The sequence below is a fragment of the Trichomycterus rosablanca genome, chromosome 22, assembly GCF_030014385.1.
Source record: "Trichomycterus rosablanca isolate fTriRos1 chromosome 22, fTriRos1.hap1, whole genome shotgun sequence".
Classification (NCBI taxonomy): domain Eukaryota; kingdom Metazoa; phylum Chordata; class Actinopteri; order Siluriformes; family Trichomycteridae; genus Trichomycterus; species Trichomycterus rosablanca.
In genome coordinates, this window is record NC_086009.1 from 11,474,507 (window position 1) to 11,492,297 (window position 17,791).

At 34.6% G+C, this 17,791-nt stretch overlaps 1 protein-coding gene across 1 annotated transcript in view; it reads left to right on the forward strand.

The window, feature by feature from the left end:
• The first annotated feature begins 8,440 nt into the window (after window positions 1-8,440).
• Window positions 8,441-17,791, forward strand: part of LOC134300112 (dynein axonemal assembly factor 5-like) — a 92,184-nt gene continuing 82,833 nt past the window's right edge. The window contains exon 1 of the mRNA XM_062984771.1: window positions 8,441-9,009. Within this exon, the coding sequence (XP_062840841.1) occupies window positions 8,481-9,009 (529 nt within the window). The 5' untranslated portion in view covers window positions 8,441-8,480. The remainder of the gene's footprint in view (window positions 9,010-17,791) is intronic.

Genomic DNA, 17,791 nt, shown 5'->3' on the forward strand with positions numbered 1-17,791 from the left:
TGAACGTTGCTATGGTTGATGTACATAGTTCATTGCATCGGGAGATATGACAGCATTTATTATACGATTCATCTCCCAAATGGGAAGAGACATGCTTTGGAAGACAGCTAAGAGCAGTGCGTACCTGAAGGCAAACAAGCTATTGTTCAAAGAAGATCTCACAGCAGCAGACAGAGCAGCAAGAGGTCGAGCGTGCTAGGAAAGCTGGGAAGGTTGCCTACTACAGAGGTGCAAGAGCATATGTTGAAGGGAAAAGATTCTGCTTAGCCAGAGTGGTATGGAACTTTAATTTAATGCAAGAAAAACCAACAGGGTGTGATTACATTTTATATTTTGAGGTATTATATATTCATACAGCATTCATAGATACATTTTAGTATGTTGTATATCTGATTTCTTTATTTATTCACACCATTAATAACTATAATCACTGTAAGAGGAGGGATGCTGGAGTTTTTTTGTTCATACAGAACAAGGTTCCTAAAGTTACTTGGTAGTAATCTAGTGTTCTGTTCATTCTGTCTTTTTCATTGCTTAATGTCAGGGGCTTACGCAACATAAACAAAAGAAAATCAATTTTTTTATTATTGCAACAAAGAAGGGCTGATTTTTATTTTCTACAGGAAACACAGCATTACTTCAGACTTAACTTTTTGGAAAAGACAATGGGGAAATGAAATGTGGCTATGCAATGGTACAAACAGATCAGCAGAGCTTGCTATTCTTAAGGGGAAATACAAGGGTTAGGTAGTTCACAGTGAAGATGATAACAAAGGTAGATGGAAACTACTTGTTGTAGATGACATAGGTAAACAATACATTTTGGTTAATGTTTATAGGACAAATGATTTGCGTTTAAACTCAGAACTTTTAGATGAAATGGAGGAAATGATCATACACCTATCCAGAAAATAATCAAATGCTAATATTATACTTGGGGGGGATTTTAACACAGTCTCAGATGACAGCCTAGACAGATGGCCTCCTAAAGTAAGGAGTATTGATAACAGCAATGGGATCTTTAAGTTGTGCACTAATCTTGGCCTTGTAGATATTTGGAGAAAAAACAATCCACAAACTTTGATGTATACATGGCAAAATAGTAAGCTTTCTGTGCAGTCTCAAATTGATTTATGGTTGATCTCAGAGGTTCTGTGCTAAAAAGTAGAAGAAGTTAGTATTGAACCTGCAGTTCTCACAGACCATCAATCTATTTATATATCATTTTATACAGCTGGTTGGACAGACGATTTTAGATATTGTAGAGGTTATTGGATGTTAAACAACTCACTCCTACTTAATAAAGATTTCGAACACTTCTGACATCAAAAAACATCATAAACAAGCATGTATCACTAATCAATTTGGAATATATTGGGAATTGATGAAATTATGAAGTCAGATGTTTAGCTATTAAAATGAGTAAAATGATTGCCAATGAAAAACGAGTAGAAGATTTTTTTATTAAAAAAGTAGAAGATTTTTTTATTAAAAAAATTATTACGCTTAGTAATAAACCAAATTTAACTGAAAAAGAAGTTCAACATATGGTAAAATTACAAGGAAATTTAGATAATATTTATGAGGAAAAAGCAAAGGGTGCATTTATCAGATCAAGACACAAATGGTTTGAGAAAGGAGAAAAAAATACAAAATACTTTTATGGCCTAGAAAAAAGAAACTGACAAAGTTTTGATTGATAAACTATGCATAAATGGTGTTGTTACAAATGATTTATGAAATATTTCAAATCATATTACTCATTTCTATCAATTTCTAAATTCAAGTAATGGCACAGACAAAATTTTGTTAGATTCATTTAAAAAAAACTTAGATAACACGTTCTGTCACTAATGAATTAAAAGATGTATGTGATAAGGAACTTAGTCTCAATGAGATTATTAATAACATACATAAACTTAAAGATAACAAGTCCCCTGGTAATGATGGAGTCTAGTGAATTTTATACTAGAATTTTATATTTTACTTTATACTAATTGTAACAGTTCTGTTAAACTAACTAGTGGGACCACGTCCAGATTTCGTCTCTCAAGAGGCATTAGACAAGGCTGTTCCCTTTCACCTTATATATTTTTGCTGATTGCACAAACTCTTTCATGTCACATGAAAATGAATTCTTTCCAGGGTATAAATATTTTTGGTAAAGAACTGAAAATGTGTCAATTAGCTGATTACACTGTAATATTTCTTAAAAATTGCATGGAAGTTAGTAAAGCTCTTAAGGCTATGGATATTTTTTCTAGAGTCTCTGGTCTAAAAATAAACCTTTATAAATGTGAGCTGTTTCCTCTAAAAAATTAAAACACTAGTGAAATAGAAAAATATCCCAAAATATTCCTGACTTAATATGGGACGAGACTTGGAGTGTACTTAAGTGATATTGTATTACAAATAAAACTAAAGAAGTCTTTTTTTTTTAATTATACATAAGATGTATTCTGCTAAGGTTACTTTGGAAAGATTCAGACTGGATATAGATTATAGTTGTATCCCATTGTATGTTTTGGCATGAGATGGTTCAGTTTTGGAATGAAAAACTTAAAATGAATTTGTTTTTGGATATGCAAGTTGTGTCATTACATTTCTACAAAGATGGTACCCCTACAAATAGAAAATGTGATTGATTTATTTTTGATACTTGGTAAATATCATATACATCAAGCTAAATGGTGTAATTTTAATCCCAGCAGTGTATTTAATATAGCCCTTCTTAACTACATTGACTGTATCAAATTTTCCAAGAACAAGAAAGCTAGAAAAACTTTGGTATTACTGGAAGAGTTTGGAATTATTTCTGTGTAATGCCCACTGTGTAATGTAATGTAATGTATGTAATGTATGTTTATGTTTAACGATGTAAGAATATGTTTCAAAATAAAGAATTAAAAACCCCCCAGAGCGGACATCCTGAACCTATAGACAGCTAAAAGACCTGAATTCGAGAACAATTCTTTGCGAGATGAGACATGTGGAAGATGTCAGGCCATATAAGTAAGTGAGCGCTAGGCCACGCATTCGTTGCAAACAAACAAATGTTGAATATTATACTAACTTGACCACAGTAGCTAAATGACCATTTCTGCTGCAAAACTCGTGGGAAATCTACCGTAAAGCAGTGTGTTTGTCGTAGTGTTGTTTGGTAGGTAGAGTTTACGGGACCCGGATTGGAGGCTGGGAGATGGCAGAAGGAAGTGACGGATCAGGAAGTGAGTTGAGGGAGATGGAAATAGCTGGCGGGAGCTTTGAAGAGTGGGATGTAGCTGGAAAAAGAAAAAGAAAAAAGAAACGGAAGAATAAATCGGATGATAGCGATAGCGACAAAGGATCAATCTTAACAGAGAGGAGGAGAGAGGATTATAAGGTAAATGTGAAATTTTTGCAAGAAGGGGCTTCATTCAGAGACTGGAATCCAATAAAATTAACTAAAGCAATAAATAAGGAATTTGGAGAAATAAAAAGTGCCAGGATATTGAGAGATGGATCGTTGATAATTGTATGTAGAGATGAAGGACAACAAGGAAGGGCAAGAAAAATAAATAAAATAAATGATAAGAAAGTGAAGTGCTCAATGCTAAGTAACAAGAAACTGATTAGAGGAGTTATCACAGGGATTCCGTTAAATATATCAGTGGATGATGTAAAAGAAAACATTTCAAATGTGCGTATAAAAGAAGTTAAACGTTTGAAAACAAATAGGAATGGGATTAGATGTGATAGCCTTTCCGTAATGATCATATTTGAGGAAGAAAGGCTACCAGAAAAGGTTTTCATTGGATATATGTGCTATGAAGTAAAATTATATATCCCCTCACCACTGAGATGTTTTAAATGTCAAAAATTTGGACATGTAGCGGCAGTATGCAATGGAAAACAGAGATGTGGTAGATGTAGCGGGGATCATGAATATGGCAAATGCACTGAGGGAACAAAACTGAAATGTTGTAACTGCGGAGGAGAGCACAGCTCAGCTTACCGAGGGTGTGAGGCAAGTAAAAAAGCGGCTGAGGTACAACGTATCAAAACCACCCAAGGAATCAGCTATGTTGATGCAGTAAAGAAGGTAGCAGGAAACATACATGTGCCAAAAACAGATAATGAAAATAGAAACAGAAATATAGAGAAATGTGAAAAATGTGACATAATAAAAGAAGAAACCTTGTTGGTAAAAAAAAATGATTTTGTATTATTTATGGCAGAGATAATAAATTGTTCAGCGCAATCAAAGAGTAGAAATGAACGAATTAAAATAATCGTTAAGTCAGCAGAAAAATACCTGGACATAAAAGGACTACTCTTGGAAACAGTAAGAGACATACTAAACGAAGATACCCAAACATCTCAAACATGGGCTGGTTCTTCCTCTTAATGTTAGTCATACTGCAGTGGAACGCAAGAAGTTTAATAGCAAATGGTCAAGAATTTAAAAAATACATAGAGAATTTAGAAGAGAAACCTAATGTAATATGTATACAAGAAACTTGGTTAAATCCACAATTAGAGTTTAATATAAAGGGATACATTTCAGTTAGGAAAGATAGGGAATCTGGTAAAGGAGGAGGTCTTGTTATATTCATACAAAGTGAAATAAGCTATAAAATAATTAAAGTAAGTAAAGAAAATGAAGCAATTGTGGTTAAAATCTGGACAGATAGGGATAAAATAAATGTAGTTAACTACTACAATCCATGTGGAAAACTAAGTTATAGCATATTAGAAGAAGTTGCAGGACAACTACAAGACAAAGTAGTATGGTGTGGAGATTTTAATTCACATAATACATTATGGGGGAGTAATAACACAGACATAAATGGTTCAGTTATTGAAGAATTCATAAATGATCATGGTTTAGTGAGTATTAATAATGGGGAGGGAACACGTTACAATAGTATAAATAATACAGAATCAGCAATTGATTTAACATTAGTATCTAGCTCAATAGCAGGAATTAGTTCATGAAAAGTGAAGAAAAGATCGACAGTAGGCAGTGATCATTACCCAATAATAATTAAAATTGGCATAAAAACTAATTATACAAAAAAGAAAAGAACACCCAGATGGATATTAGAGAATGCGGATTGGGAGGCATTTCAACAGATAAGTGAAGAAAACCTTATGAAGCTTCAAGAGGGAAATCAGATGGATGTAGACACACATAACGAAATACTTACAAATAAAATAATCCAATCTGCTACGTCAACAATTCCTAGGAGAAAGGAAACTGGCCACATAAAAAGTGTACCATGGTGGAATGAAGATTGTCGTAATGCTATAAAAGCCAGGAATAAAGCATTTAAACAACTTAAAAAACACCACTCTCAAGATTTCCTGATACAGTACAAAAGGGCACAGGCAGTCGTAAGAAAAACAATTAAAACACAAAAACGCACATTCTGGAGACAATACTGTAACACAATTGGAAGAGATACGAAATTATCAGATGTATGGACTATGATAAGAAGAATGGTGGGAGTTACAAGGAATTATGAATTACCAGTAATTAATAGTGAGTATAAAATGGCTATTAGTAACTTAGAAAAAGCTGAACTTCTAGCACAAACCTTTAAAAAAGTGAATAGCTCAGACAACCTAACAAAAGAAGCAAGACAATGCAGAGAAAGAATCTTAAGGAATCATCCAAAAATATTAGAAAAATTAAAGCCATCTGAAGATACATTAGACATGCCATTCAATTTGTTTGAGCTAAGAAGAGCAATTACCAGTGCCAGAAAGACCACTCCTGGAAAAGATGAAATATGTTATAAAATGATAGAAAATATGACAGATAAAGCACTAGAAAAAGTATTAGGTTTGTATAATAGATGCTGGGATGCTGGACAACTTCCTTCTGTGTGGAAACAAGCAATCATAGTGCCTATTCCAAAACCAGGAAAAGAGCTATCAGATCCTTCTAATTATAGACCAATTGCAATAACTTCCCACCTGTGTAAAATCATGGAAAGAATGGTTTCAGAAAGATTAACATACTTTATAGAAAGCAAAAGGCTTATGGCACCATATCAGAGTGGGTTTCGGAAAGGTCGTAACACAATGGACTCCATATTATGCTTAGAGTCAGACATCAGGAAAGCACAGACCAACAAGGAAGTAGTTATAGCTGTATTTTTTGATGTTGAAAAAGCATATGACATGCTTTGGAAAGAAGGAATACTTATTAAATTAAAATCATTAGGAATTGGTGGGAAAATATATAATTGGGTTTTAGACTTCTTATATAACAGGACAATACAAGTAAGAGTAGGAACAGAACATTCCAAAAAGCATACAGTGGAGAATGGAACTCCACAAGGTAGCGTATGTAGTCCACTACTATTTAATATAATGATTAACGATATATTTTCTCAAGTAGAACAAAATGTAGGGAAATCTTTATATGCAGATGATGGAGCTTTGTGGGTTAGAGGCCGCAATATAACACATACCAATAAAAAAGTACAAACAGCTGTAACTGAAGTAGAAAAATGGGGATTTAAAATATCCATAACAAAAACACAAGTAATCTGCTTCTCAAAAAGACGCAAAATTACACCAATCTCTATAAAAATATACGAACAACCTCTTCAGCAAGTAAAGGCCATTAGATTTCTTGGTGTTTGGTTTGATGAAAAATTAACATGGCACATACATTTAGATAAAGTTAAGAACAAATGTAAAAAAATCAACAATATACTTCGATGTATGGCAGGACAGGACTGGGGAGCAAGTAGAAAATCAATGCAAAATATTTATGAAGCACTTATGAGAACAGTTTTTGATTATGGATGTGTAGCTTATATGTCAGCAGCAGAGTCAAACCTCAAGCAACTAGACACATTACAAGCCCAGGCGTTGCGAATATGTAGTGGGTCATTCAAAACATCCCCATTAGCAGCAATGCAGGTGGAAATGGGAGAAATGCCACTAAGAATAAGAAGAATTAAGCTAATGACGACATACTGGGCTAATCTACAGGGACAATGGGATACACATCCTGCGAAGAATATAATAAGAAATTGCTGGGAACACAACAAGACAAATTATAAAAGTTTTGGATGGATTGGCAATGCAAAAGCAAGAAGCATGGGATTACATAAATTACAGTATAGTCCCACAGTACCAATATCCCACATTCCTCCTTGGCTATTCCCCTTGCCAAAGGTAGATCTTAACCTTCAGAAAGAATTAAAAAACAAATCCAAACAAATACCTGCATGCGACATAGTACAGAAATACATAGATAGATATTACTTAAACTTTATACTCGTGTTTACAGATGGTTCCAAAGACCCTAAAACAGGAATTACAGGTGTGGCAGTGTATATACCAATAAATAATATACATATTAAGAAAAGGACATCAGACCATCTGGCAGTATACTCCACAGAATTATTGGCCATATTTTTAGCACTACAATGGATAGAAAAAAGGGAAATAAATAATACAGTTATTCTTTCGGACAGTTTTTCAGCTCTAATAAGCATAAAATATGGTAAATCCTCAGCCAGGACAGATATCGTTAACAAAATATTATATATGTTACACAATTTAAAAGATAAAGGTATCTCCACCAGCTTTCTGTGGGTTCCTGCCCATGTAGGAGTGGAGGGAAATGAAACAGTAGATATCCTAGCCAAACAAACTCTTAGATTAAAACAAATAAATCTACCGGTACCTTTGAGCAAAAACGAAGTTAAGGTCATAATTAGAACATGTACATACGCAATATGGCAGGAGCATTGGGATTTTGTTAAAACTGGAAGACATATGTACAATATTCAAAAACAGGTTGGAGCTGGGAGGATGGCAGGTTCTAGAAGGAGAGAAGAAAACATCATCACTCGTTTAAGAATAGGTCACACAGGACTTAATTATACTTTATGGAAAATAGGCAAACACCCAACTGGAATGTGTATCTTCTGTAAAGAACCCGAAACTGTAGAACATATACTCCTTAATTGTAAACAATATAGTACAAATAGAACACAACTGTTTGAATCATTAAAACGGGCAAAACATAATTATTTTTCATTATCAGGACTGTTAGGAAAAGAGGTAGGGAGGCTAAGTTATTACATCTACAAGTTCTTAACAGAAACAGGTCTAGCGGAAAGAATCTAACAGGAATGTAGTATATTATTATTATCATTATTATTATTATTTATTTATTTATTTTATTTTTATTATTATTATTATTATTATTATTTTTTTATTTTTTTTATTTTATTTACTTATTATTATTATTGTTATTGTTATTATTATTATTATTATTATTATTATTATTATTATCATTATTATTTTCCCTCCTTCCTTCTGTACAATCTCCTGGTCCGAACAAAAACAGTAAGTGGCGGTAATGCGCCTTTAAGCTGGTATGCCAACCGCCAATAAACAAAAAGAAGAAGAGAAGAAGTGTTGTTTGGTAGTTGCCATAACTACAAGCTAATCAACACACGCGTGTAGCAATGGCGACCGACGATAAACGTGCTGCGTGTGAAGTATTAGAATCTCTTGCGCGAGATTTGAATTGTTTGAATGAAGAGGAAAAAAACACACGGAAAAGTGCTTTGGAGTCGATCAAAAGGAAAACAATCAACAAGGGTTTACAAAGTGCTGTGCTACAAGAAGTGTTTGCATGTTTGCAGAAGTCGCTTCTGAAATGTCTGTCGGATCCAATGGAGAGATGCAGGGAGCTCGCTATTCAGATATTTGGAGATTTTGTAAGATGCGTACCCAAACCAGAGGATTCACTTCCTTATTTAATACCAGCATTAGCCCAACGATTGGGAGAAAACAAGATACTAGAACCAACAGAGGAATTACGACTGTCCATGGTGGAACTGCTTGCGCTTACTTTGGAGGTTTGCGGAGGAAACTTTGCGCCATACCTGGATGATATTATAAAAATCCTCAAGAACACGATAACTGATCCCTTTCCCGAGGTTAAAAGGGAAAGTTGTAAACTCACAATAAATTGTGCTCGGTGTGTAACAGGTGAGTATCTTGGCATGTTCCCTTACACATTTAACGCCTTATTGTGTTAATGCGGAGTCAGTTTATGATTTATAAATTAATGTTGAGACCACACACGGCTCTGTTAATTTACATTTGATATTATTTAGTGGCTACATACACAAATTAAACTTGTTATTGTGATTGCAGTAGGCAAGGAACATACTACAATCAAATGTATTTCAAAAAGATCTCCTGTTAATTTTAAGTTAACTCTATTTCTTAAATGCGTGGTTCATCTGCATTTAAAAAAAAAAACTAAGGGAGCGTCTAAAGAGCTGCAGTAGTTACCCAGTAACATGTACCATTCATGTTACCCAGTAACATACCACTTAACTGTATTACTACAGTATGAAAACAGTAAATGCTGGTTGTTCTAGTAGGTACCTAGAGACATGTACCACTTACTACACCTACCTAGCCACAGGTACCCATGATGTTGGACTTTTATTTAGTATTGTGATTGTAGTGAGTAGTACAGCCCACTAGGTAACTACTGCAACCTTTATTTTATGACGAGGCTGAAGTTAGTTACTTATTCGCGGCTTCCGATTCGTTTGGTTACTTATTCGCAGCTTCTTATTTAGCGGCTGAAGTTGGTTCCTTATTCATAAAGGGAGCGTTCGCCATGGATATTTGCTGCACACTTTATATTTTACCGACATAAGTCAACTAAATGAAGACGTGAACATAATTTTTTTGGCTGATTCTCATCGTGATATTGTCAATGTAAAAATGTGATTCAAATATAATTAAAATATTTACTTTTTTCAATTCATTCTTTCAGGCTGCATTTCCACTGTAAAAAAAACCCTATTTTTATTCAGAAGCATACTGGTAGCATAATTCATGTCGGGCCAGACAAATAACAAATCCATTATACAGAACTGGTCCCTCTCTGTAAGAAAAAGTTGATTTTAGACTGGCCCAAGTTCATTTTATACCTAAAAGGGCAGGGCCTTTTCCATAGCTGCTCCATCTTTATGGAATGCTCTCCCCAAACACCTACGAGATTGTCCTGACCTGTCCAAATTCAAGTCACTTCTCAAAACTCATCTATTCAGAGTGGCATTTAACTTGTAACAACACAAAATAAATGCTTTTATTTTTGCTATTCTTTTTAATAGTTTTTATACTTAGATCACGACAGAAATGTGAAGTCCTAGATCCTAAAACTTGTAAAGTTTTCAGTTTCCTGATTGCATGTAAATCTGTCCTGTTTCTGTCTAATTTTAAGAAATTGTTCTATATTTGTTGTTCTCTCTCATAATTTAGCTAATTTTTAATGAACTGTCTTATGCTGCTCTCTTTGTTTTTATCTTAATTATTCTTGATGTTGATGTACTATTTTGATTTTGTACTATGATTTGTATGGTGTATGTACGTATTTGTTTTGATTATTTGTCTTATGTAAAGCGTCTTTGAGTATCTTGAAAAGCGCTATATAAATAAAATGTATTATTATTATTATTATTTAAAATCATGGCACACTCAGCAATGGTGCACATGAAAATTGATTCAAAGGGGCAATTTCAGAAGCATACTGGTGGCATAATTCAAGTCGGGCCAGACAAATAACAAATCCATTATACAGAACTGGTCCCTCTCTGTAAGAAAAAGTTGATTTTAGACTGGCCCAAGTTCATTCTATACCTAAAATCTAACTGCCAACATGGCACACTCAGCAATGGTGCACATGAAAATTGATTCAAAGGGGCAATTTCAGAAGCATACTGGTGGCATAATTCAAGTCGGGCCAGACAAATAACAAGTCCATCATACAGAACTGGTCCCTCTCTGTAAGAAAAAGTTGATTTTAGACTGGCCCAAGTTCATTCTATACCTAAAATCTAACTGCCAACATGGCACACTCAGCAATGGTGCACATGAAAATTGATTCAAAGGGGCAATTTCAGAAGCATACTGGTGGCATAATTCAAGTCGGGCCAGACAAATAACAAGTCCATCATACAGAACTGGTCCCTCTTTGTAAGAAAAAGTTGATTTTAGACTGGCCCAAGTTCATTTTATACCTAAAATCTATAGCCAACATGGCACACTCAGCAATGGTGCACATGAAAATTTATTCAAAGGGGCAATTTCAGAAGCATACTGGTGGCATAATTCATGTCTGGCCAGACAAATAACAAATCCATCATACAGAACTGGTCCCTCTTTGTAAGAAAAAGTTGATTTTAGACTGGCCCAAGTTCATTTTATACCTAAAATCTATAGCCAACATGGCACACTCAGCAATGGTGCACATGAAAATTGATTCAAAGGGGCAATTTCAGAAGCATACTGGTGGCATAATTCATGTCGGGCCAGACAAATAACAAATCCATCATACAGAACTGGTCCCTCTTTGTAAGAAAAAGTTGATTTTAGACTGGCCCAAGTTCATTTTATACCTAAAATCGAACTGGCAACATGGCACACTCAGCAATGGTGCACATGTAAATGTATTCAAAGAGAAAACAAATTAGACATTCAAGTTAACCAAAAAGAAGAATTCTCTCCCTGTAAGCAATTTTTAAATTTTATTACTTGAGAGAACATGGCAATCATATTAAGAAGTTGCAATCTTTGCCACTGTCTCCTGGGGGCCCTTCACTATACAGCCTACTTGTTCATGTGACGAACGCAAGTCGCATATGCGTTAAACAGCTTTTAATGAGCAGAACCACGAACAAACACGGACTAGTGAACACTGACTAGCAGTAATTTAAAAATAGGCACAAATGTAGACCACAACAATAACCAGTACAAACAAACACAAACGGAAACCACCACAGTAAGTAGCAAAAGAAAAACAGGATAGAGGAGTAGGCCTATTTGGACACACAGGTAAAGTGAAGAGCGCTAACAACGGGGCGTGGCAACGAGGGCAACAGAGTGTAAACACACAGCACACGGTGACATACTGGCAGAAGAAAGCAAAAATATAAAGTCTTGTGCACTTTTAGACATTTCAAACAGTGTTGCCAGTAAGTTACTGTAGTTCAAATTTACAGTACCATAACTGTATTTTACTTTTTCAGTAACTTGATCTTACTGTAATTGCATTTTACAGTAACACCACAGTAAAAACTTAGGTTAACTGTACAGTACTGTAATTATTTGTTAAATTCTTATTATTTAATTCAAATTTTAGAAACTGTAAATTATACTTATTTTAATTATATCTTACACAATACTACTATTTAATCCACACAGACACAATTGTTGCAAGATATCAAATTTTTAATTTAAAGCACTGCAAATGCTTAAAGCACTTCAACAAAAACGCTCAAAAATACAGAATTTCCTTAAAAATATTCTTACTTTAATCCATGCAACATTCAAAATGCATTTAAAATAACACAATGTACATTACTTAACATGTACAAAATTCATGTTAATTCATACATTTCAGATAATGTCAGCACAAATTTGTATTTTAAACAGTACTGTAGAATTTATAGGACATAATATACTGATTGTTCATTGTTGTATAAAAATATGTAAACAGGTATGTGTCACAACATCTACTGCATGTTGTTTGATTTGGACATTGTTCAGACACTATTTTTTTAGTAAGTAAAATTACTAGCATAGTATTACTATTAAATTATTGTACTGATTTTCAGTGAATGAAACTTGTTTATGTTTTATGTATTATGTATAGTGATGTTCTTATATGTTAATTTGAAGCATGTCTATGAATTAAGTTTAAGTCTATTAAGTCACTTACATTAGTTCAGAACTGTTCGTCAGGTCACAAAGGTCACAGGTTGTCATGACAACTATGGTTGGTAACACCCCTTTGAGTGAGATGAAGGAGATCTCACCTCCTTTCAGGGGGGCCTCCAAAGTGTGTTTTAATCTTTTTTAACTAAATATACAGTATATAAACATAAAAATATATAATTTATTTTCATTTTCATTCTTTTTTTTTAACTTCCATTCACGACTTACAGTAACTTAATATATATATTTAAAAAAATCTCAAATCGGGAGATGTTACCCTAATGTTTGGTTCAGTCCATGTGTATAGGGTCATCAACAGATGAACTCTTTTAGGACTCTTCCACATGCTGGCCTGAAGCATCACATCTTTAATTTCTTCTATTTATATTTATAATAATAAACCTGTAATAACCGTGTCCAAAACATAAACCAGTCGAACCATACGTACCATGGATCGAAAAGAGAAAAAAAGGTGAGTTATGCCTCTTTGTACAGTATTGACAGTTAATACTTTTATTTACTGTTTTATTTACCAACAGTTGTATATTTTAGAATTAGAATTTTAAAAATGATTGCTGATGAACTGTTAAAGTATACTGTTGTCTTGCTGTACCCTAAATATTCTTATTCAGTAGTAACTTAGGAAGTGAACTTGAGTGAAGAGTAAAGATGGTTAGATGTTTCTTGGATGGTGAAACTTTCATGCAACTACTTGCATGTAGCATAATTTCTGTGCAACTTGACATTGCGCTTTACAGTCTTAAATTAAAGTGCAATTTAATTTAAGGTACGTTTCAAGCAACCAGAATTACTGGAAAGTTGAACTGTGTAAAGCCTGCTTTAGAAGAAATAATGGTAGTCATTTGCCAGTTCTATTGTTGTATAGGGGAAGAAAACGATCAAAAAGAATAGCCATAACTACCAATTTCCCAATACTAGGTAAGAACATGATGAGGTACAGCGGTCTGTCTAAAACAAGATGATTAAAGAGGATACATAAACAATGTATTAAATATTTCACATTTGTTTCAACCTACAAAGAGAATTAAAAAAAATATTCCTCTGCACAAGATATCTGATTTGGAGGTATGAAATTAGTTGTCCTTCCTGAGAGAAGAGGGCTAGATCTGGCCAGATGCTGAAATAGGCTTTGAAAATACCAATGGAAATTGAGTTTGAGGAATACATTTTTGATGAATGGAATCACAATTGGCAGGTCAGTGTAAAACAAGATTTTTGTACAGGGAAAAACCTGATCGTGACGGACTTATTGTTTGTCTGTCTATGCATGAATAATGCCTTCAGTATAGCTTTTAAACGTCTTTAAAATACAATCTTAAATTGCACTAGATGTAGCATGTTGCCAGTTAATTTGAATCAATTTTCATGTGCACCATTGCTGAATTTGTTATTTGTCTGGCCCGACTTGAATTATGCCACCAGTAAGCTTCTGAAATTGCCCCTTTAAATACATTTTCATGTGCACCATTGCTGAGTGTGCCATGTTGGCTATAGATTTTAGGTATAAAATGAACTTGAGCCAGTCTAAAATCAACTTTTTCTTACAGAGAGGGACCAGTTCTGTATAATGGATTTGTTATTTGTCTGGCCCGACTTAAATTATGTTACCAGTATGCTTCTGAAATTGCCCCTTTGAATCAATTTTCATGTGCACCATTGCTGAGTGTGCCATGTTGGCTATAGATTTTAGGTATAAAATGAACTTGGGCCAGTCTAAAATCAACTTTTTCTTACAAAGAGGGACCAGTTCTGTATAATGAATTTGTTATTTGTCTGGCCCGACTTGAATTATGCCACCAGTATGCTTCTGAAATTGCCCCTTTGAATAAATTTTCATGTGCACCATTGCTGAGTGTGCCATGTTGGCTATAGATTTTAGGTATAAAATGAACTTGGGCCAGTCTAAAATCAACTTTTTCTTACAAAGAGGGACCAGTTCTGTATAATGGATTTGTTATTTGTCTGGCCCGACTTGAATTATGCCACCAGTATGCTTCTGAAATTGCCCCTTTGAATCAATTTTCATGTGCACCATTGCTGAGTGTGCCATGTTGGCAGTTAGATTTTAGGTATAGAATGAACTTGGGCCAGTCTAAAATCAACTTTTTCTTACAGAGAGGGACCAGTTCTGTATAATGGATTTGTTATTTGTCTGGCCCGACATGAATTATGCCACCAGTATGCTTCTGAAATTGCCCCTTTGAATCAATTTTCATGTGCACCATTGCTGTGTGCCATGTTCGCTATAGATTTTAGGTATAAAATGAACTTGGGCCAGTCTAAAATCAACTTTTTCTTACAAAGAGGGACCAGTTCTGTATAATGGATTCGTTATTTGTCTGGCCCGACTTGAATTATGCCACCAGTATGCTTCTGAAATTGCCCCTTTGAATCAATTTTCATGTGCACCATTGCTGAGTGTGCCATGTTGGCTATAGATTTTAGGTATAAAATGAACTTGGGCCAGTCTAAAATCAACTTTTTCTTACAAAGAGGGACCAGTTCTGTATAATGGATTTGTTATTTGTCTGGCCCGACTTTAATTATGCCACCAGTATGCTTCTGAAATTGCCCCTTTGAATCAATTTTCATGTGCACCATTGCTGAGTGTGCCATGTTGGCTATAGATTTTAGGTATAGAATGAACTTGGGCCAGTCTAAAATCAACTTTTTCTTACAAAGAGGGACCAGTTCTGTATAATGAATTTGTTATTTGTCTGGCCCGACTTGAATTATGCCACCAGTATGCTTCTGAAATTGCCCCTTTGAATCAATTTTCATGTGCACCATTGCTGAGTGTGCCATGTTGGCAGTTAGATTTTAGGTATAGAATGAACTTGGGCCAGTCTAAAATCAACTTTTTCTTACAGAGAGGGACCAGTTCTGTATAATGGATTTGTTATTTGTCTGGCCCGACTTGAATTATGCCACCAGTATGCTTCTGAAATTGCCCCTTTGAATCAATTTTCATGTGCACCATTGCTGAGTGTGCCATGTTGGCAGTTAGATTTTAGGTATAGAATGAACTTGGGCCAGTCTAAAATCAACTTTTTCTTACAGAGAGGGACCAGTTCTGTATAATGGATTTGTTATTTGTCTGGCCCGACATGAATTATGCCACCAGTATGCTTCTGAATAAAAATAGGTTTTCCTTACAGTGGAAATGCAGCCTGAAAGAATGAATTGAAAAAATATTTTACAAGGTAAATATTTTAATTATATTTGAATCACATTTTTACATTGACAATATCACGATGAGAATCAGCCAAAAAAATTATGTTCACGTCTTCATTTAGTTGATTTATGTCGGTAAAATATAAAGTGTGCAGCAAATATCCATGGCGAACGCTCCCTTTATGAATAAGGAACCAACTTCAGCCGCTAAATAAGAAGCTGCGAATAAGTAACCAAACGAATCGGAAGCCGCGAATAAGTAACTAACTTCAGCCTCGTTATTTTATGAAAATGTATGCTTTCCTGTTATTTATGTATTTATTTATTTATTTATTCATTTTACATTTTATAATTAATTACTGGACCGACTATTTTTTTTAAAGCACATTGCTACTGTACTTATGGTTAATCAGTAGACACTGTCTTGGATATACTATCTTAGGGACGCCCAACCACCACAAATTCAAAGCCTCACTCATTCATTTTTTTGTCACTTCACAGTGGTAACTGTGTAGCAAACCTTTAGCAACCACCCAACAACACTTATCATGTTAGCATTTAAACTACTACCATATAAACGGCCTAGCAACACCTTAGGAACTAAATGCATGCTTGCATACACACAATCACCTATCCAGCACAGCAGTCTCAACTTGCAGGTTTCAACCTCAGGTGGGTAAACAGGCTTCTGTCAGAACCACCTCGGGAAAAACAACAGAAAACGTAGTTAAAGTGTAACATGAAACCATTAAGAGTCAGTGATGAGTCAGTTTTGCAGAGCATAACATGCGACTACAGCACCCCTAATTATAACAGCAGAATTAAAAGTAAGAGCTAGCAGGTAACACAGTCATGAGGTCTTTCATAGGATGTCAGTGCCCACCTCCCCCACCATCAACAAACCTGATTGATCAGACAAGAGAGGCAGAACAGCAGCAACCCCACATTCCTGATCACCACAAATGTCTGTGACCTAGAACCCCCAAGCTCTGCATTTTTGTCTATAGTCAGGGTGGGCAGTTCTGGTTCGGAACATGTAGCGACCAGCAAGTCCGAAAAAAACATGAGAGCACCAGACTGCCCACAATGGTGGTGCATGGTTAGTGCATGATGCAAAATCAGATAATCTTAAAGGAGTGTTTTTTGTTACTAAAATGTATGTTTCAACTCATTTAACAATTCTAATGCTTTAATAACATGTCCTATATTACATATGACACATTCAGACTCCCTTTTTGTAACTAATTAATATAAAACAGATTACGAAATTATTTTTGTGACATATACTGTATGTTACATAGGGATTTTAACCTTAAAATAGCTGCAAAAAAAAAAAAAAAACGTGTTACAAAAACAAAAATGCTAATGAGCTGCTTAATTAATTTAACTGATCCAATTACACTGTCAATATATTTTTTGTTGTTTCATTTAAAGCATATTTAAACAAATAAATTAATTTTATAATCAATTAAATAATCAATTAAATTATTATAAAAATGTATTATGAAACAACTTTTGCATGTCAGTGGTTGCATGTCAGTGGTTTTAGCAGAGATGGTTTACTTAATAAAAAAGAAACATGTTGATCCTATTTCAATGTCAGTTTACTTGTAGCATGAATATCAAGAAGCAATACAGTCTTCAGGATGCACTTAAGATCATCACTGGTAATGACAGTGAGTTTGAAGGATGTAAAGATAGCTCAGATGAAAACTCTGAAGACCTTGATTACACTCGCAGGTAAAAAGATGTTGAGAGTGATGAGTCAAGTGGGTCTGATGATTCGGACATACATACAGACATACAGTACATTGCAAGGCAAAAGTACCCCATGAGGTCA